Source organism: Sus scrofa, chromosome 3, assembly GCF_000003025.6.
Source record: "Sus scrofa isolate TJ Tabasco breed Duroc chromosome 3, Sscrofa11.1, whole genome shotgun sequence".
Lineage (NCBI taxonomy): Eukaryota > Metazoa > Chordata > Mammalia > Artiodactyla > Suidae > Sus > Sus scrofa.
In genome coordinates this window covers 70,385,493-70,407,737 of record NC_010445.4, presented here as the reverse complement: position 1 = coordinate 70,407,737, position 22,245 = coordinate 70,385,493, and the positions used below count along the sequence as shown (strand labels likewise).

Here is a 22,245-nt window from a genome sequence, read left to right as displayed (position 1 = left end):
AAACTGCTTAAACAGTAATTAGAAGACACTCAAACAGCTTTCTGCTAACCTACTGGGAACAGATCCTAAATCCTTGAGTGGACTGGGATCTTGCCTATGTAACTAGTCACCAGAACCCTTTTCTCACTTTCCACTGGATATTCTTAGCAAATGTTACAGTGTAAAATATCAAAAGGGAACACCAGAAGCTATTCTAGGAAAGTGAGCTGTTCTTTGACACCAATGATATTCAGAAGGGCTTCAAGTTTAATTTCATTCATGTATAAGAATCCCTTAGTCACATCTTAAAATGCTGTATCATCTGTCTCTCTCCCCCGACATGCTCAATGGGTTATTTTGCTCCTGAAATCAAGAAAGACAAAGAAAGAAACAATCCTGGTTAATCAAGGAGGAACTACTTTAATAGATGAGCAACCCATTGATATGACTGTGTGACTGTGTCTGAAGTCGGTCTCTTGGCAGCTCCCTGCTGCTGACAGGCATCCTACAAAAGGCTCCTTCCTGGGTATGGCTGCCTCAGAGACAATCTTTCCTGACTGTCCCTTTGCCTCTTCAACTCATTTACCCTGGCCTGCCTCCCACTGAAGTTCTTTCTTTCATTTGGTTCTGTTCCATTTTTGCTTGCTCTCTTGAAACTTGATACTTCGGACCATCCTTTTGGTTCCCTAGCTTTACTAATAATCTGGTTCCCCTTTCGCAGTCAGTTCTACCTCATTTCTCTACCAAATCATGGCTTTTGAACTTGTTTCAACCTTCAGATCAGGGTTCTAGATGCTCTTTTTCTTCCTTGTTCTCCAGGGGCCTATGCTTGTAAAAGGGACTTACAGAGAGCTAATTCTCTTGTAGTTATGGGGGCTTCTTTCTTGGCAGACTGAAAGATGCCCCAGTTCCCTAAATTGAGGCCTTTGTTGTCACTCTCTGCTGCCCTCCAGTGTCTATCAATAGGATTACACTAGTCAGAAATGAGTTCCAAGACCAGGCTCTCCTGCCCTTTCTCTGGCCCATGAGTGTCTTCTAGTAGGACACTAGACAGTATAGTTAATGGAGATGAGATTTGTATTCAGAACCCATCAGGCTTTAACTCAGCCAGCATTGCCATCACAACAGCCTCTGAAACCACTGCAACTCCCAGAGAAATTCATTGGTGATGACTATCCTGTTCTTTCTCCTGAACTTGAGATTATCTAAGACATTCACAAATTCCAGGTTTATGGGAACGCATATTCACACAGCTTGTTGAAGGTAAGTGAGAACCTCTTCACTTGGTTTCTTTGGAAAGTAGAGAGAGATGCAGTGTCTCAGATGCAGTGTCTAGCAGCTAGCCTCAGTCTACCTAGGTCCCTTACGATTTAGCATGAGAGATTCACAAACGCTGTCTATGAGCTGAGGGAGAAATAACCAGATGTCTTACTATCCTATGTTTATTAGCTCTTCATACATGAGTTGAAACTCTAGGCCCTGAACTGACAGACATCACTATGAGGCTACCTGGAATGATGCTGGTACTATGTCCACATTAAAAGATGCAGCTCTTTTACTGGAACAAAGGAGTAAGAGAGTTGTCACAGACTAGACTCACACTTCTGGAAAAGGTCCTCTAGCCACTACTGGAAAGGCTGTTCTATACTCGGGTGGAACCCTTCGTGGCAAACCTCTCTGCCTCCAGTTTAAAGTAAGTCAAATTCTGTTGACCAAGCTTTATATCAGACTCCCATTTAACACAAGACAATCCCCAAATGGATTGACAATAGCAATGGGTATTGTTAGCCCGGAGACCCATAAGTCAAAGGCCAAATCCAACGTATTATTCATGGGAAAATATGTCAAAAGCCTGATGTTTTGCCTCTTGCTACCCAAAAGATTGTCCATTCTAACTAAAGGTTCTTCACCCATTGCTTGTTTGCATACCTGTCATTAAGGACAGATTAAGGACCAGTACAGGGCTGTCATTAATGATTCTGAATTTCCAGACTCACAAACTATCTAAAGAGGAAATCCCTCAAAGAGACTCAGAAGCTACCTCTCTACCAAGCACAACTGTGCAAAGAATCAAGTGTCAGTTGTCCATATTCTTGCTAAGCGAATATACTTCCTCTCTGGGGAAAAGCAAATCTCCCGGAAAATACTCAATGGAGTTCAACATACCTTCCACCTTCTCTTCAAGAACCCCAACTGTTCTCTATTTCCAAAAATCAATGAGGGGGTCTACCTCTTATGAGAATACATTGGTCTCAATGTGGTTAGCACCCACTAGTAATACTTGCTCCCTCTCCTCTGACTTTCAACCTCCTGAAAAAACTCCATGAGACCTTAAGAAATTAGACCCCTGAGTTGCTAAAACGATTTCCACAGTGAGAGGATAATGAATAGAAAATTGCCTTCCTAACATGCTTTGATGTCATTTGGCCCATTAACTATCTGGGTCTTTTCCTAGCTCTTAAGTGACATCTTAACATGATTTTCTATACCAAAGAGTTGTGCTCTGTTCGGATATTATTTCTTGAGATCCTGGTCTGGAAAAAATGAATTCTGTGCTAAATCGAAAAAAGCCCTAAGATAGAATTTCTGAGCTCACCTCCTCCCTGATTAAGAGGTGTCTATGTGGTGAGACAAAGTCTCAGCTGTTCTAGAATAAACTCCCCTCCAATCAACAAAGGACGTTCAGTAAATCCCAGAATGTGTTATATAGTATTGGCAATTCCTTCTATAACTTTTCCATAATGGTTTTATTACTAATGTCCCAAGCCAGGTAAGAGGATTTATCTGGTTTGCAGACCGGCAGTCACATCCGGTAGCTGAAGACCTTCTTCACCTGTGCCCCATCCTTGTGTATGCTGATCTGGCCTTGGCTTATATGACGTTAAAGGTCTAGCTTGGTGGACTCTATTCTCATAAATGTTCCTGTTTTTATTTTATTTTTTATAGAACCAGAGCCAGAGGCATCAGCACTCCTCTCCTTGGGAATAGGAATTGTGTGCTGTCAGAACTTCTTTAAGGTTAGAGGTGTCAATCTGAAGGTTATGAGTGTCTGTTGTTTTAACTTGGGAAAATAATTTTTTCAATATTACCAGAAAACCCTGCTTCAAAAACCAAATGAATGCCTTTTGAAGTATTTCAAGATGACCATCTTATTTATGCCAGGCTGCCAACCATAGCTAAATGTCCTTTTCTGAAAGTCTATCGGTTTATCTATTTTCTGAAAGTCTATCAATTCTGAAAGTTTACCGGTATATAGCACTTGGTCTTGTTATGGGGATCTTTCCTGAAAACTCTGCAGCTGTCCCTAAAACTGACAAATATAGCATCAATACAAAAAAATCAAAAATCTAGATAAAGTGGCATTCCCTCAAAGTGCCAGGGCCATATGAAGAGAGATTTTGGGAAAGGCAGAATGTTAAAAAGGCCCATTTTAGGGAGTTCCCATGGTGGCTCTGTGATAATGAACCCAACTAGTATCCATGAGGATACGGGTTCGATCCCTGGCCTTGCTCAGTGGGCTAAGGAGCTGTGGAGTAGGCTGGCAGCTACATCTCTGATCTGACCCCTAGCCTGGGAACTTTCATATGTCATGGGTGAGGTCCTAAAAAATAAAATAAAATAAAATAAAAGGCCCATTTTATCAGTGTGGGCAAACTACACCAGAATGTGTAAGCTCCACAAGAGCAGGGGCCATCTTTTATTCACTGCACATACAACAGCAGTGCTAGGCATGGCACAAAATGAATGAATGAATGAATAAATACTCCCTGATAAAGAAAGTCATAGTCAAGTGTTTGCTGTGCCTGTGTCAAGACATGGATTATAGTCTGCAGGAACTGACAGTGGCTTTGTACCAGCAAAGAGATTTGTGCAGGTGTTCTAATATATCACTACATGCTCTTCTAAGTCAACAAATGCCTTTGGGATATAACTCTGCATTTCATTTCTGAAATGACATTTACCCAGATGTACATGCTATAAATGTTACCATATTGGTTGTACAGATAGTCTTTTCCAAGATAACGTGCTTTATGGCTTAAACCATTCCTTCTGACCCCACCGTCCACATTAGTCAAAGTAATGGTATCATCCAATTTCATGACTATCAGACTATTTCATTATTAACTCTGGTGCAGATGACCCCTAGTTTTACAGACCATTATTCAAGATCAACAAAATATTTCAATTAAGGACTTTCTACTGACAAAATTACTGATCTATATATTTCACTCCTAGCAGGTTCATATACCACTCCATTTTCCTCCACCAAGAATATCCTTTTTATAAAATCTTTTCCGTACTATCTACACTCATCCCTCTCTTCTTCACATGACTTGTTGATTGCTTAGTAATCAAGTGCAGGCTACCACCCCAACCTACTGAGACGTACATGTGGGAGAGGGCCTTCTTCTGTTTTCATACAGCTTAAGGGTTGCGATGAAGACTGCCTCCTGGGGCCTTTTATGTGGGCCTGCCCTGGCCCCCACTCCAGCCTCTTGTGTTCTAGTTAGGGGTCATTTAGACTGGTGAGGGTGAAATATTATCAAAGAAATTCTATTGACTACATATTAGTTTGATATGTACTGTATCAGAATCAGTTTACGATACAAAGGGGTGTTCTACTGAGGCTAAAGCATAAGTGACTATTAAGCAAAGTTAAGATTTTGTCCCTAAGAGCCAAAAGAAGTCAAGCAAAGGGGACATGTTTCTTTTAGTGGGAATATTGTTCATTAGACCAGGTTGGGGGGGTAGGGCAAAAGAGAAGGGAAGACAATTTCATTTGAAAATCAGAATTTTATTGAATAGGATCAAGATAGGAGGGGAAATAAAAGGGGGGGGGGTTCCACATAGCCATCTTCTGGAGTTGTTTTCAGGTTTCCCTACCTGATGTTGACTAGCTGAAAACACTGATTTTACCTATGTACCTCTGCCACGCATAACATCAGAATTTATTCAACATCTCCAAAGAAATACACAATTACTTCTCTTAGGTGCTATAGCTATTTTCAAGACGGGTTAAGTTCCTGCAATGGAAATGCACCGTGTTTACTTTAGACTGAAGGTTTAGAAATTGGGGAATAACTGGCCTAGAGGGAATGTTACCAATTCAATCTAAAAAAAGCTGTAGATATCTTGGGATGGCTTTGCAGTATAAGAGTTGTTGCCAACAAGCTCCATTCAGGACATCTGATGCAATGTCACAACCTAATTCATTCAGCTTTATAAAAACTTATGTATATTGGAAGTAAATAACAGCTGGTGACAAGGAACAAAAAATAATGTGACATAACTAAAGAACATAGTCAGGCCTTTTCCTGTTGGTCAGACACAGAAGGCAAAGAGCTATAAATTAAATAAACAGTGTGATAATTATCTGGGGAAGTTAAGATTCTTTCACGATGGACAGAATAACAGAAAAGTGAGATGTTTCAGGGTAGCCTGTATTAGGCAGCATTTGATGAGGAGATACAGAATATGAAAAAAGAGGTCTATGAAGAAGCTGAAAAGTAAAAGTAAGGAATAAAGAAGAGAAATTAAGAAACGGCTATTTAAAGAGATTAGCCTAATCCTTAAGGGAGGAAAGATAGTCTAGATCCTGGTTAAATCAACACACACACACACACACACACACACACACACACACACACACACACACACACATTTTTACAAACAAAATTAATTCCAGCTATTTTCTCATCAACACCTAACTTTCTCTCAGTTTAACAATCCACCTTTTCCATGAAGTAATTTATAACTATTCAGCCCTACAAAGGCCTCTGTACTTCATGGCTTTTTGCTGCACTTAGAGATTAAATCCTGGTCCTGATTTGCACTATTTATTTCGCATCATTTATATGTCTTATAGACTCCAACTAGAGGGTAAGCTGGAGTCTATTTTAAAAAAATTTTTTTTTGTCTTTTTGCCATTTCTTGGGCCGCTCCCGCAGCATATGGAGGTTCCCAGGCTAGGAGTCCAATCAGAGTTGTAGCCGCCAGCCTACACCAGAGCCACAGCAACTCAGGATCTGAGACGTGTCTGCAACCTACACCACAGCTCACGGCAACGCCGGATCGTTAACCCACTGAGCAAGGCCAGGGATAGAACCCTCAACCTCATGGTTCCTAGTCGGATTCGTTAACCACTGCACCACGACGGGAACTCCTAAGCTGGAGTCTATTTCCCCATTCCTTGAATTTGGGCTGATCCTGTGACTAGCTCTAGCCAACAGAATGTGGAAGAAGTGAGGGCTTGCTAGCTTCAAGTGTAGTCCTCAAGAGGTTTTCACATTTCCTCTTGCTCTCCTGGAACCCTGCCAAGATGCCATATGAATAAGCCTGGCCTGGGCTGCTGGTACATGAGAGATCACAAGAAGCAGAGAAGAGTCAGCTTAGCTAAGGCACCCTAGATCAGGCGGTCCCTAACCAGTCTAGCAGTTGATCTCAAAGTATGAGTGAGCCCAGCTGAACCTAACCAATCTGTAGAAACTTGAGCTAAATAAATGGTTCTTGGAATTCCTCAGAGAACACAGTGGGTTAAGGATCTGGTGTTGCTGCAGCCGTGGCGTATGTTGCAGCTGCGGCTCAGATTCAGTCCCTGGCCTGGGAACTTCCATGTGCCCAGGTATAGCCAAAGAAAAGGTACTTGTTTTAAGACAATATGTTTTGGGGTGATTTAAGTAGCAAAAGCTGTTGAATAATTGAAACATACACAATAGTTTTATTCTTCCAAAAAAATTCTTAATCACACTGTGCCTTATATTATCTTAATAATATATTATTATTATAATATATATTATATTATCTTAATCACAGTGTGCTTTATATTAGAATCACAGGGTGCCTTATATTAGAATCAAGTATCTGTATTATATTCATTTGTGTATTCTCACAACACCTAAGTTATACTCTGTTCATAGTAGGCACTCAGAGTTTAATAAACTGAAATGAATGTCAAATGAAGTTCAAATTCTGCTGTTCACCGGCATTATTAGTGTTTCACAACAAAAGGAAATACAAACCACAGTAACTGTTTAAGAATCAAATAACTACTGAGAGTTACACTGGCCTTATATTGTTATTCTCATTATGAACCATTACAGGCCAGTAACTATTAGTACTTGGAATATACATGGCACTTCAAGAAAGTTAATAAGTGAGCCTTAAGTTCCCTTCTCAAGATTTAGCATTAACTGAAATTAGGATTTTGATAAAAATATGCACATATATATTTGATACATGAATGGGCATTGTACTGCAATTCTGCTTTTATGAGCTTGGAAATACAGAAATTATAAGCTGGCAAAGACAGAGATTTTGATTTGCAGTAATTCACATTAACAGCTGGTTTTCTAAACCCAGAAACCTGACAAATGGGATATGTATGTAAATACACTTTAAGTGCTATAGAAATGTAAAATATCATGAAAGCCTGTGTATTCAAAATGCCATTTCACTTTTTTCCTTAAGAAGTAGAAAAATCGGAATAGACAGGACAGCTGAGAAAGGATGAATAGTTTTGCTAGCCACATCTAATTTGCTTCCTAATAAAATTCTATGGCTTTTAAATGACACGGCTATAATGGTCTATACAGAGATGATCTCATCAAATATTCCACATTTTGAATATTTTAAAAATTACCATTCAATTGATAGGGTCTGAAACACTCTGAAGCAAAAGAACATGTAAGCATGATCAGAATAAAGATATTCATAAACCAGTGAGGAAAATACACTCAACGACAGTAAATGAATATCCTTGCTGCACTGAACTGAGGACAAATCCTCTTTTTGTTTGGGGTGCCTGTATGAATCCTATAACTTGCCTCAACTTTAACTTCTTTGTTTAACTTCGGCTATAATATGGTTATTTTGACTTCTCGAGAGGGCATAATGGTTAAGGAGATAGTAAGGTGGATAACTGAATCAGGACCTTAAAAAGATTTAGACAGGCTAAATAAATAAGAATGATTAAAAAAAATCTATGTCGTTAATAACATGTCTAAAAAAAAGGAGGTTAAAGGGAGCGAGATTTCAATGTTGGTCTATAAAATCACATATACGGACTAGATAAGGAATTGGTAACAATGCTATATATGAAAAAGATCCGATTACTAGCAGACAGGAAGCTCAGTAAATTAGGATAGCAAAACTGTCCCACAAACTGATGCATTAATAAAAATATGAAGAGTGAAAGGGTCAAGGTTAAGTGAGAGAGATTTTAGCCAACTTAAGAAATACCTATATTATAATCAGATTGTCCTAAAGTGGACCCTGCTGCTTTGGGACAGCAAGTTCACTTCAAGGAGAAGGTTCAACCACAGTCGGGGGTGCTGAATAGGGATTCAAGTATAAAGTATCATTTATAGTCAAGTATCATATAGTTATACTATTTGACATTTAAGATCAGCACCCAGCAGCGCCCTGCCCCCCATCCACATTCATAACTCTATTTAAGGATTCCAAAGAGTATAGGCAAAAGGACACATATTCAAGAATACCTAATCATGTTTTATTTAGGGTCAAGATATCTCCTTTGAAAACATAGTTCCAGGCTTTCTATTTACAGTTTGAACATCTCATATAGTTCATCATATGATCCCTTTAAAATGATGCTCACTTTAAGTTCTGAGAATGACTAGGATGAACAGCAGAGAGAGAAATATTTTCAGCATGGGATGTGGAAAGATAATTTTTCTCGCACTGATTCAACCTACCTGAGGCTTGCTAATCATGAGCGAGAGACATTTTTCACATCATCTAAGAAAAAGGTAAGCTGCTTTAGGAAAGACAGATATAAAGAGAAATTAAGTGATAGATTCACTAGGAAGAAGCATACTCTTTCATGATTCAGTGAAATTTTGGAGTTTTGATTTTCAGTGCTAACACTTCCTAAAAGGAGCTCTGAGAACAGAAACCTAACAGAAAATAGGAACTTAAGCATAAAAAACAGTGCTCACTGAGAGCTCACAAGTACTTGAACATTCATCCCCGGCTCAGATCCACCTTATCTTGGCTGCGCTTTCTAACTTATTCCCTTAGTTAACATTTTCTGTGAACACCAGTTGCTTTCCATAGGGACCAAAACCACAAACTTGAGAGAATGACCACATTTCCCTTTCATGAAGAGTAAGAAGGGAAAATTTTTTCCTTGGATGTTTTTCTCCAATGAAATTCAATTTCTGCTTTCCAAGAAAAGCCAATTGGCTCAGAAGTCTCTGAGAAGAAAAAGCCAGGGTAAAGTCCGACAGATACCACTCCATAAAACCCTAAGCAAAATCCCAATCTCTCAGCCTTACATTAGCCAAGGGGCTAAAACCTAAAAGTCACAGTTGAGTTGCTGAATCCACAGGTAGAAGGCCTTACGTGTGGAAGGACATACTCAGCTCCATTTGGGACCATGCTGGGAAAGCCTTTATGTGTAAGAGAACCCCCCACCTCAACCCCTAAATATTAAGTTGACACACGTTTCCAGGACACGGTCTGAATCCTCAAACTTTGGCGGATCTATAGAGACACAATTTTCTGTTTTCTGCTTAACAGGGCTTTCCAGAATTGTCATCAGATGACAGATTACACCACCCATCCACAAGGATTCAGGGGTAGCTCAGGCCATCCATTATGGGTTAAAAGCTGTTCTAGCATGAATCGAGTCACAGTGGTAAGGAGACTACCAATACAAGGGGTCCTACAGCTTTAAGAAATACCCTGGGCATCTAAAAGTTTTCAGAATGCAAACTTTGTCAGCTCTGAAAACAAGAGGCACTGCATCATTATGGCAGCAGAAACAAAGCCAGCCCCCTTTTAAAAACAGACAAAAAAAAAAAAAGATTGTTTTAATAGGAGAGAACATCAGTCATTGATTCTTACTTCATTCACACTTTCTATCCAACCCCATCCATCTTCAGAGTGAAGAGATGACAGAGCCCAGTTAACTCTCTCCCTCTTTCAGCCCCCCCATACTGCTCTTCTATACCCAATCCACCAAGGCCTACCAACCCACCCTTTTCAAATTGCAATCAACAGCCCTATAGAACAACTCTTTCTATCTGATGGGCTTGCAGAACTCAGGTTGATCTAATACTACCTTTCATCACATGACTTTAATAGGGTCGCCTGTTCAGTTAGCACGACTGGTCAGGGCCTTTGCTAGTCATCTAAAGTGACCACTTAGTTACTCATGGCTGACCTCATTCTACAAAGGAGGGGATGGGAAGACTTAAAGCAACAGGAAAAAGTCACCAAATCAAACCAACAATCCAAACTGTAAAATGTTTCATTTTTCTTAAATCCTACTGCCCCCATTATCTGCTAACAAAAGTTTACCAGGCAGGCAGTCTCTGCATCAATGCACCTGCTTAGCATTGGTTTGCCGAGTTATCTTTTTGCTGTGTCTGCGAAAGCCAACTATAGCACAATGGGTCACATCACTTGAGGGTCACTGGAGTCCCTCTACATTCTGGGTCCCTCCTCCCACCTCCTGCCTTCCCTTCTGCCCACAAAACCTTTAACTCCACCATAGCTAAGGATCCCAGATAGCTAAATAAAAGAGGTGGCCTCAAACACAGGGAAAAACCCTTAGGTCTCCAGTTTGAATCGCCAATGCCAATCCCCCTCCCCTCCCCTTTTCCTTAAGACCTGATGGTCTTCAGTCACACATCTTAAAAGAAAAACAAAAAACAAAAACACAAAGACTTACTTGTCTCAAGTCGATGAAGGCCAACTGCAGCGTGTCCTCCTGGAACCCAGGCACCGGGCCGGATCTGGCAAACTCTGTGGGAAAGAAAAGAGGATAAAAAGCGCCTTTAACTAACCATGGACAGGGAGATTGGCAGACGGATGACAGGGAAGACAAGAGAGGCTGGGGGAGAGGAGGACCAAGCTTCTAAGGAGTCATGTCTCTCTCCCTTCAGCTTCTTTGTTTGCCCTTCAAAATTTGTGTCATCAAAACACCATTAATTCCAGCATCCTGACAGCAAGGAAACTGTACTAATTCGACCTGAAATTTATTCCCATGAGCCGCGCTGGGCTTCAGAGTATTTGTTTTGTGAATGGACAAACAACTTGCAAAGGAGGAGGGAGTGGGGGAGAGAAAAAAGTTTTTCCTCTCAACACAATAAAATCTTCAGCTGTGAGACTCTTTTCAGTTCCGAAGCTATTTATATTTTAGATTGCTGAAGGAATTTTCTAATTTCACGCCTGTCACCTCATTCCCCAAGCATTTATCAAAAATATTCCCTGCCACATCATTAATTATTCCCTCACTGATTATTTGTATTATCTCATGAGTGCATTATTGCCAACACACACACACACACACACACACACACACACACACACACACACACACACCAGCCGCAGAGGCCGCCCCAATCCAGGATCCAATGCTTGGCTCTTGAGTGAAGGAATGTTTGCAGATATGAAACGACCCATCTAAATAAATCTCACGGCAAAAACTTAGGAAGCATTTGTCATGTCCATCCTAAACATCCAAACATCCTAAACATCCGAAGTGTGCTCTTTGTTCTTGACTTCTACTTCTACTCCCCTCTCAAAAATTCTTTTTTATCTTCCCTCTATCCCCATTTAGTCTTAGGTCAAAGAAATCAAATGAATGCTATTTGCAATTTACAGTAGCGCCTTGGGTACATGCTCAGTTTATGACTCTGGCCTCTACATCATTACAAGAAGACAACTGCACAGGACTATAGGGACAGATACTAGAAATAGTGAAGAATGTCAAGTTTTATTGTTCCTAAGCCCTGCTTCTTATGAAATAAAAAGGTCTCGTTGAAGCCCCTACATACATACAATATACACACATCTGCGTGCGCACGCGTGCGCGTGCGCACACACACACACACACACACACACACAGAAAATTCAAAAGTTACTATGCCTTGAATTTTCTCTGTGAAGCCAAAGTGTGACAGGCATTTAACGTCAACTCCTATTCACTTCAAAAACAACGCCAGTATCTGCTTGAATCAAATATGGAAAGAATGTTTTCCTTTCACTTATATTTTTCTCCAGGAATGAATTTAAGAAATTACAGAAAATTAGTATCATAGTTTTCTTTTGAAATTAAATAAAATCCATCAAGATATTTATGTGCATATAGGTCTGGAAAATTACTTCAAATAACTAGTAGCTGGATACATTTAAATGATGATTTCAGAACAATGATGGTAATTTCTGTTCTTTAAAAATATTTTCCATCTAGGAAATGTCTAATTGGTTTTCATAAAATCCCTGCCCGACTTTAAAAAAGAATGTAAACAAGTTAAGTTCCAGGAAATAGAAAAACACTGTGAAATGAAATTTAAAACAGTTTCTAAAACGAATTATATAGCACAAATGTGTTATATATAACTATAATATAAAATATTCTTAGTTTAGAGATAAAGATAACTAATAAACAGGAGATAAACTATACAGAATGATTAGCACACTAAGTTTCTATTTGCTTTAGAAAGAAAATTTATATGCAATTTATAAATTAATTCTAACATATAAATAGCCCAAATGACTAAAGTTTTAAAAGAGTAAAATTCTAAAACTGTACAAACACATGAGGAAGGCCATGTTAACAGAAGCTCAACAAAATCCATCCTTCATATCTTACAATAGCCATTATCTGCAATAATCTTGCATACAGCAGCTGTTCAATCAGATGTACAACTTTTCCATTCTATGCTCCCGTAGAATGCAGTTCTTTGAAACTGTAGCCACAGCCACTGTTTTTGACAGCCTTGACTGTCAGTTAGCTTAAGAAAGCTTCCTATGTCTGCTCATTTCATGCAAGATTGGTAGATTATCACCTTGCTCGTGTATGACATAAGGATATGCTGCATCACTGGAAGTACTGAAGTCCCCTGTGTCAGTAGAAACCCTATGTGAGTCAAGACACAGCAACTATCAAGGTGTTCCGCTGCCCTAGACATGTTCAGCTCAACAGAGTTGCTCTATGATACACAGTTTGAATGCTTGAGAGCTGGCTACACATCCTCGAATTTCCTTACTGGGCACGCTCCCTGGGGCTGACATGATGCTGATGAAACCACTCAGGAATCTCGACGTGATACATATGTAGTCAGTCTTACTTTCAGACCTCATTTTATGACACACTGACTCTTCCAGGTTCCCAAAGGACAGGGCAGCCTTTTAGATTTGTTTTTCCTTTTATAAATCAGGGGATGGAAGAATGACAATTATATCAGGGGTGACAAGGTAACTAGATTAACTTCTCTGTATAACTTACAGAAACATCTAATTAATATATACCTAATTTCATATATTTTTCCATATTGTTTTATGTATGTAACTCTTGTCTTCTCATGTACACAGCAAAGTCCTGAGGGATAACAAAAGAGTATATGTCCAACAAATGCTTATATATAAATTTATAGAAATAACAAGATTCATTAATTACACATACTCTTTACTGCCAATGAAAATCTTTGGAGTCCAGTGGTAAGGTGTCCTTAACAGGAGTATCAGTAATTAAGCTTTAGGAATGTATGAGCACAATGATCAAGGAGATGAGCCTTGGGATCATAAAAATCAGAGTTTTGAGCTCCAGTTACTAGCTCTACAGGCATGTGCAAACTACTTAATCTCCTTAAAGCTTCAATGCCTTTATACTGAGGATAACTATATTCCTTTTTTTTGTTTGTTTGTTTTTGTTTTTGTTTTTGTCTTTTGTCTTTTGTTTTTTTTTAGGGCCATACCTGCGGCATATGGAGGTTCCCAGGCTAGGGGTCGGATCGGAGCTGTAGCTGCCAGACTACACCACAGGATCTGAGCCACGTCTACACCACAGCCACAGCAACACCAGATCCGAGCCGCATCTGTAACTACACCACAGCTCATGGCAACGCCAAATCCTTAACCCACTGAGCAAGGCCAGGGATCGAACCCGCAACATCATGGATACTAGTTGGGTTGGTTAACTGAGCAACGACAGGAACTCCCCATATATTTTTTAGTGTTGCTATGAGGATTAAATGAAATAACATACATAAAATAGTTGGCAGAGTGCCTGGCATATCATAATTAATTATCATTACAGTTAGTAATGATTGTGTGATTAGTCATGGTTTTTTGTGAGAATATGTATTTCTCTGTGAAGAAGGTTGTTTCATAGCTTTCATTGAATTCTTAGAGGGTTGGTGACCAAACAAAGCTTAAGGAACACTGTTCTATATCCAGGACAAAACATCAGAAAAAATTCAGCTACCATTCAGTGATGAGTTAGTGAGTTGCAAATTTATTTATAAGCAAATATTTTAAGTGCTTAGTGCTTAATATACTAATTTCTAATATATTAGCTACAGGACAGTAATTTTCACTGGTATTTCTTCAGAAAATGAATAAATGCATTAAATAGATCTTCTAAAATTTTGTGACATATCCTTAAAGATATGCCTGTTCTCATAGAGTCAATTTTTTACATATAAGAAAACTGTCAACAGCATAAGAAAGTGAATATTTAAAAAAAAATACAATTTGTATTTAGTCTGACTTCAACTATATAAAATATGTATAGAAAACATGACAGTAAGCACTCATTTATTTCATAATGTTAACTGGAGTTGTTAAAGACTACAAAATATTTTGCTCTTCTCTATAATTTATAAACTTTTAAAATGAGTACAGATCACTTTCATAATCAGAAAAAAGGAAATAGAAGAACCTACTTACACACCTCAAAAATTTTTAGTGGTATTTTCAGTAGTGACAAGAGATACAAGTTGTTCAAAATTTAGCATTACAGGCAACTGGGATTGATCTGCACGCCTATATTCTCAGAGGCTGCTTGACAGAGAGGAAGAAAACTACCCATGGGAGGGGGACAAGAAGCCTCCAGTCTGCCGTAATAGGCTGATACACATGCAAATTGATTGCATGTACACATAAGAAGCTTTTCTTCAGAATCATGAATAAAAAATTGCCTTCTCTCCTTTGACATCATAAAAAGGAGGACATACATGCACTAGTGGCCAAGTGGAATGAATGGACATATGAGATAACAATGAAAAGTCCCTTTCCAGGTCTCTGGATTCCAAGATCCGTAGGAGATTTTCAGTCTCTCAGAGGCTTAAGCCGGTGCCAGAGTTTCCAAAGGAGTTTGGCAGAGTGACGCCCTGCCTCACAAGAATATCAAGGTGCTTGTTCCACTTAACACAGACCCAAAACCTACCTTCGACTATCTTGTGTTACTTGGGGAGTGAGGCAAGGTTCCGATGAGGCTGGCAAGAAAGTTTCCTCTTGGAAAACTTGTTCAGCATAGCAGAGCCCTTGACCAGCATCAAGCCGTCCTTCAGAGAGCTCAGTTCTCCCCAGCAGCTCTTCCCTGCCTTTGTCCAATCACAGTATGGACTCTCAAGAGGTGAAGCTGGCATCAGGGCCTGACTCTAAGATCTAATTTGCAAATGTGCAAAATCTTTTAATGGGAGCTCCCATCGTGGTGCAACGGAAAGGTTTTAATGGGAGCGCCCATCATGGTGCAATGGAAAGATTTCGGGTTTGACCCCAGCCTTGTTCAGTGGGTTAAGGATCTGGCATTGCTGTGAGCTGTGGTGTAGGTGGCAGATGCAGCTCGGGTCTGATGTTGCTGTGGTGCAGGCCAGCAGCTGTGGCTCTAATTGGACCCCTAGCCTGGGAACCTCCATATGCCACGGGTGCGGTCCTAAAAAAAAAATAATAATCTTTCAACTATAGCCTTTGGAATGGAAAGCACTGGGAACTATGTCTGGTCACTTGTTTTTTTTTTTTTTTAGTATGTTTTAAGTGCTTTTCTTTTTTTTATTTTTTTTATTTTTTTTTTATTTTCCCACTGTACAGCAAGGGGGTCAGGTTATCCTTAGATGTATACATTGCAGTTACAGTTTTGTCTGGTCACTTGTGATGGAGCATGATAATGTGAGAAAAAAGAATGTATACATGTATGTGTGATTGGGTCACCCTGCTATGCAGCAGAAAATTGACAGAACACTGTAAATCAGCTATAATGGAAAAAATAAAAATCATTATTAAAAAACAACGAAAAGGAGGTGTACAAGGCATATTGTTAAGTGAAGGTACAAACTGGGAAAGAAAATCACTGAAAAAACCCTTACTTTACTTAACAAATATCCAACAATCCTTCACATTCTCATATGCCCTTAAATCTATGAAGTGTGGCAATCATTTTCAAAGCAACATTAGTTTCTCAAAAATATCTCATAGGCTTACATTTCTAATAATCTTCATATTATAACAAAATGAAATTACCAAAGTAGAAAAATGGAGGATTCCACTAATTTCAATATGCTTTTTAGACTTCTTGAAGGCTGATCTTAAAATTAGCTGTTACTTAGAGGGGAGAGAGAAAAATGTTTAAATAAAAACTATTTGTTACATTCACATTTGGTTGAGAAAAACAAAATATACATTTTATAAAGAACACAGGATCCTGATTAGAATGAAATGGGAGAGTCAGAGGTAGAAGAGGCTTTGAGGAGCCAAAATAACTGCCTCATAGCCAAAAGAAAAGTACTCTAGTTTTACAGAGTTCAAGGCCTCCAGAGAGAGCAGAGGGAAGGAAATTAAAATCAGAAAGGATAAACCTTAAGACGTTATAGATGAGGTTGGCTAGTAAGGACATGGAAGCGCTTAACCTATGCTTTTTTTTTTTTTGGGCAGCGGGCACTTCTACGTGCATGCAGAGTTGCCAGGATACAGGACTTTTAAGTTTTAACACCAGCATGGACAAAAAAATGTTGCCTGCCAATTTGGTAAACAATGAACATTGCCTACCATCGAGCCACCAGCCACTGCAGCCATACTATATACAGTGCACCCTGAGGGGATTTCAGGATGAAGAAAAACAGAGTACTGGCCCTAGATGGTTAAAATGTATATCAAAGGAACCACTTCTATAAGCCCAGACTTTTGCACCTTCCCATAAATAGCCAAACACTAAAATCATTCGAGATGTTTACTTTTTGTGATTACCTGTAATCCTTTGACGTTTGACTCTCTGTGTTTTTGTTTTTTGGCTTTTCCCCCAGTAAAATTCCTTTATATTTGGCCCCTCCCTTACCCCTTTGGAACAGTTCTACCTGAGAGGCTATCTCCCTGGCTATCATCCTCAGTAAGACCACCAAATAAAACATAACTCTCAAAAAAAAAAAAAAAAAAAGACTGCCTTAGTCTGTAATCTGTATAACTAGACTGAACATTTGAGAATTTATCAAAAGGAAGTTGTGGGAAACAGAATATAAAAGTAATTCTTCTGAATCTTTGCAAATGGTCCACAGAACAAGAATAATTTTCAAAGGAAGATGAACAAGGTAACATTTATTTCAGAAAATCAAAACTAGTACAATATCTGCCAAATGGGTAAAAGAGCAGTTTTTAGAGGAGAAGACAATTTGTTCAAGTAAAAAAACTGACAAGGCAGTGGGCAAAATGTTATCCAAAGGTCCCTGGTTAGCATCATGTACTCCCAGGAAAGTTCCAGGTCAGACAATCAACGAGATGGCATCACCAGCTTTCAATGAATGGACTGGGTTTGGTTTGGCCAAAATGTCAGGTGAGAAAGAAAACTCAGGACTCTGGAGTCCAAAGTATGTTGGGTTCTTGTTTTTAATCTTCAGATCATGTCAGGTCACATGGAATTTTTGTGGGATTACAAAAATAAGAGTTGCTGTTGCTGTATTAACATAATGGTTTCCTGGTATCTGGGTCCCTGGAGCAACAGATAAGGAGTGCTAGCCTACGAAGTGTGGCCCTGGGGAAGCTAACGCCTTCTTGCATCACTTCACAGTGGCTTCACTAAGCTAATTACAGAGAAGAGTTGATGGACTCCATAGGGACTCCACTCAAGGCCCTGCTGGTCAGAGAACGGTAGACCAGAACATAAGGAAATACGCACCAAGGAGAGAACTATCAAAGAGACGGGGAGGTGGGGAGGTCTGGTGGGAGGGAAAAGCTCCTTGGAGATTCAACTGACTACACATGTATAAATGTGCTTGTATGAACATGTGATCTTGAAAAACAGCCACCTTTAAATATCTAGGGTATAATTCTGTGATGTAAATTATTCTTTGCTTTTACATATTTTATTTTATTTATTTTTATTTTTTCTGCTGTACAGCATGGGGACCAAGTTACATATTTTAAATAAGTGCCTCACTAGATCTCCTAACTCCAGAAGGGCAGAAAAAGTAACATATTCTGAGTTTCCACGAAAGAAATATGACTAGAACTGAAAATAACAAAGTCTAGTGGCAATACCAAACGAGCACTCTAAAAAGATTTATAAATTGTTCTCGAAGTTTAATTTTTTAAGTTCAATTCCCCTAGCTCCTTTTTGCTCTGAAAGACAACTGAACCCTAGGACAGCCAGACATGGCTTTTAAATTAATAAGGGATTAATTCCCTATAAATGAAGAAATGGCCAGAAGCATCACTTTCATGATGCTGCTGAGTAAACAGGCCAATCAACCTCCACCTGAAAGTCCCTTAAACTGTACCATTGAGAGGAAATGAGGATTCAGGCATTGGTAGTGACTGGTATCAATGATGGCACACATTTCCCTAAAGAGAAGAGCTGTCCTGTGTGGAATAAACCTAGAAAACTGGAGAAGCTGATTTCTCTGTTTTGCCTAACATATCTAACAAGAGAAAAATCCATAAGCAGTTTAATGAAGTTAACTGTATCTAGAAAAGTAAACTAGAAGACAATTCTATTTAAGATTTAAAAGATGATGTAAGTTCCTATCATATCATGGAGGCCAGGAGGGCACTGGGTGCCTTTATAGAAATAAAGTGCTCTTCTTTATTTAAGGGAATAATATGCTAAATGATGGATAATAATTCTTTGGCTGTATTTATTAAATTAAACAGAGGGTCTTTGGCACTGCAGAGGAAGAAGGGTTAAGGAAAGTCAAGACCATGACAAGTGACGGAACAATGTCATCTACATGGCATTAGACTTTCTCTTAATAGTCCACTGAAATAGAACTGCCAAAAAATAGCACAAGATGTCCTAGGACTCAAGTCTACAACCTAGAATCCTAAAGCCGAAAGGAACATTTGTAACTACTGAGGATTTTTACAGATGAAAAAATTAAGGCCAAACAAGGTAAGTCAGTGAACCAGTCAAAATCTAATCCCATTTCAATATGCATCCCCCACCTAGAATTTCTGAAAGCAAATATTCACTTTACATGTTCCTTATATACATATTAAATATCTTTTTTTTTTGGAGAATAATAAAATCATGAAGCTATATAGATCTGTGTAAAGTAAAAATTTTCCTCTAAAGTTCCCAGATGCTTCATGATTTTGCAAAATAATGTCCAATTTCACAATTGATCTCTTAAAACTATGGTGAAAAGAAGCCTCCCCCAGTTAGCAATCAATAGTGCTTTTGTGTGTAATCTCTAAGAAAGCTGAGGATCTCTCATAAAAGGGGTGGGTTTCCTGAGAGATGAGAAAGACTGGTGTACCAAAGTAGAAATTTTATATCCTTGATTTTTTTACTATGCTTTTACGGACTTAATCATATCCATGTGTTTGTTCAGCCCTGATTATTTTGTTGTATGAACATATACTCAGAGCTATAGCTAGCTGAAATTTACGTTGAGAAGGATTCTGTAGGGCATTTAACACAACAGAGAAAAATCAATTCTCTAGAAAAGCATTATCCAAATAGAAATATAAGCCACACATGTACTTTTAGAATTTTTAGTAGACACATTACAAGAACAAGAAAAATTCAATTTAAAATTAATAACAATATACCTTGTGTGACCCACTTATCTAAAAAATTTTAATTTCAATATGAAATTAATAGTCTAAAATTATTCATGAGGCTTTTTTCAAAATCTAGTATGGACTCTTAGGTCTTACAGTACAGCTCATTTCTGAGCTGCATGCTGCATTTCAAATCCTCTAATAGCTGCCTGTGGTGGTAACTATAGTTATTTGGACAGTACAGTTTTAGATGATGTTGATTGTAAAGAATAAAAACTCAAATGAAAGGAATGATTTCAGGCTTTGAAATGACAAAGAGAGAGCACTCCCTAATTTATAGCAAGAGGAATTCTATTTTTACATTGGCTATGAAATTAGGATTGAAGTAAACGTCCCTGATACTACACAATGTCTTCTATTCAGCTTGTATTTTAAAAATATGTCACCCTCTGAGAGAGCTATATACTTTATATATTATTCACCATGCCTGTCAGTAAATTTTTATATTACATCTCTATTAATTTTTATGCTAAGAGTAATCTTACCTTTCTTCTCTTCATCCCACTTTCCTTATACCTAATTTATTAAATTTTTTAAGGATGGTTATTTTATTTTATTTTATTTATTTTTTCCTTTTTAGGGCTGCACCCATGGCATACGTAGGTTCCCCAGGCTAGGGGTTGAATTGGAGCTGTAGCCGCTGGCCTACACCACAGCCACAGCAACGTGGGATCTGAGCCACCTCTGTGACCTACACCACAGCTCACGGCAATGGTGGATCCTTAACCTACTCAGCAAGGCCAGGATCAAACCTGCATCCTCATGGATCCTTGCCAGGCTCGTTAACCGCCGAACCATGAAGGGAACTCCTAATTTATTAATTTTTTTCAACATATCCTGCTGAAAATAGTCTTGAATCATTTTTGGAAAATATTAGGGTATAATTTTTTTTTTTTTAAATAATGATAGTTGAGCAGCTTATGTTTCTGGACAGAGCTCTTTGGCTCCTAGTTTCCCCAGTGAGTGATGACAGTAGCAATCCTGATTCGTAAAATGTTTTATAAGTATACAATATAAAACAAACACTGACTCATTAGAAGGAAAAGCATCAAAGCACTGTCAGAGCTCCTCGACAGGGTGGAGGTATGTCATATTAAACTATGAAAAATGCTGAAAGTCAGAGAAATGATTATGGTAGGTTCCACATGGGATGTTTCCCAAGTTGATTTTTCTCTTTAAAAAGTTAATTGTAATTCTTTCTAAACTGAAAAAAATAGATAGTTAATGTTTCTCTGGTATATATTTCATGGACAGTCTCACAATTTGCCAGGAAAACTGTCTCATAGTCTCAGCTGACTGATGTCCACAGAAAATGAGAGTATATCATTAGCTAAGGTTACTGGGATTACAATCCTTTCTAGAATTTACTTTTGTGACCTTGGGCCATTCATGTACATTTTTAGTGACAGTTGTCTCCTCTGCAAAATGAGGGTGAAAATATTTCACTTGCTTAAAGCTATGGGACTGAATCAAACAGACTCTTGAGGTCCATTCTATAACAAAGGATGTATTTGGTCTTTGGTCCCAGCTCCTGGCGTAGATACTACCTTTCAAATACCCTTGAAAGTTCCTAAGCAGTAGGAAAGTTCCTGAGCAATTCATAATGAGCTTCTTTTGACTACATCTAAATTTACACTATGGAGATGATGACCCTTGTGGGCCCTTAGGTAGTTTTCAAGGAGGAGCTGGACAGGCAAGAAAGACCAAGCCTGTGACTAGAGGGTTGGAACTTTAAGCCCCACCCCAACCTCCAGGGAGGGGAGGGGATGGTGACTGACTTCAATCGTGTGGCCAATTATTTATTCAATCATGCCTATGTAATGAAATCCCATATAAAAACTCTGGACACTGAAGCTCAGTGGATCTTCCTGATTGGTCAACATGCTGATGTGCAGGAAGGTTGACACATCTGGGTTCCATAAGGAGAGGACATGGAAACTGTTCTGGTCCTCCTTCCCAGGATCCTGTCCCAAGCATCTTTTCCATTTGGCTGTTCCTGAGATGCACCCTTTAAAATAAAACTGTAACCATTTTTACATGATGATTTATACAAAAGTGCAGGGTTTTCAGTGAGCTATGTGTGTTTTTCTAGTGAACTGCTGAACTGAAAGCAGGTGTGGTGAGCCTCAAATCTGTAGTCAGCTAGGAAGAAGTGCAGTGGCTTGGGGACACCTGAGACTTGGGGTTGATGTCTGAAGAAAGGCAGTCTCCTGGGACTGACCCCTTAACTTGTGAAGTGTGCACTAACTCCAGGTAGATAGTGTTAGAATTGGATTTTCCAATTGGTGTTGTAAAACTGCTGTTGGAACATAAGGTCCAACCCAGATCAAGCACAATACAACTTGATTCCATTTTAATATTTAGGTTATAGCCAGATGTGTCCCAGCATAATTAATGTGATAATTACTGGAATTGGATACAATAATAATATGCATTTTTTTTTTGCTTACATGGCCAATTCTT

The 22,245-nt window shown here is 38.8% G+C and overlaps 1 protein-coding gene across 1 annotated transcript in view; it reads right to left on the bottom strand.

Annotated features, from left to right (window-relative positions):
• The window catches only part of EXOC6B (exocyst complex component 6B), a 607,547-nt gene that overhangs the window by 138,965 nt on the left and 446,337 nt on the right, over positions 1–22,245 (bottom strand). Inside the window, 1 exon segment of the mRNA XM_013996035.2 lies at positions 10,676–10,749. Within this exon segment, the coding sequence (XP_013851489.2) occupies positions 10,676–10,749 (74 nt within the window).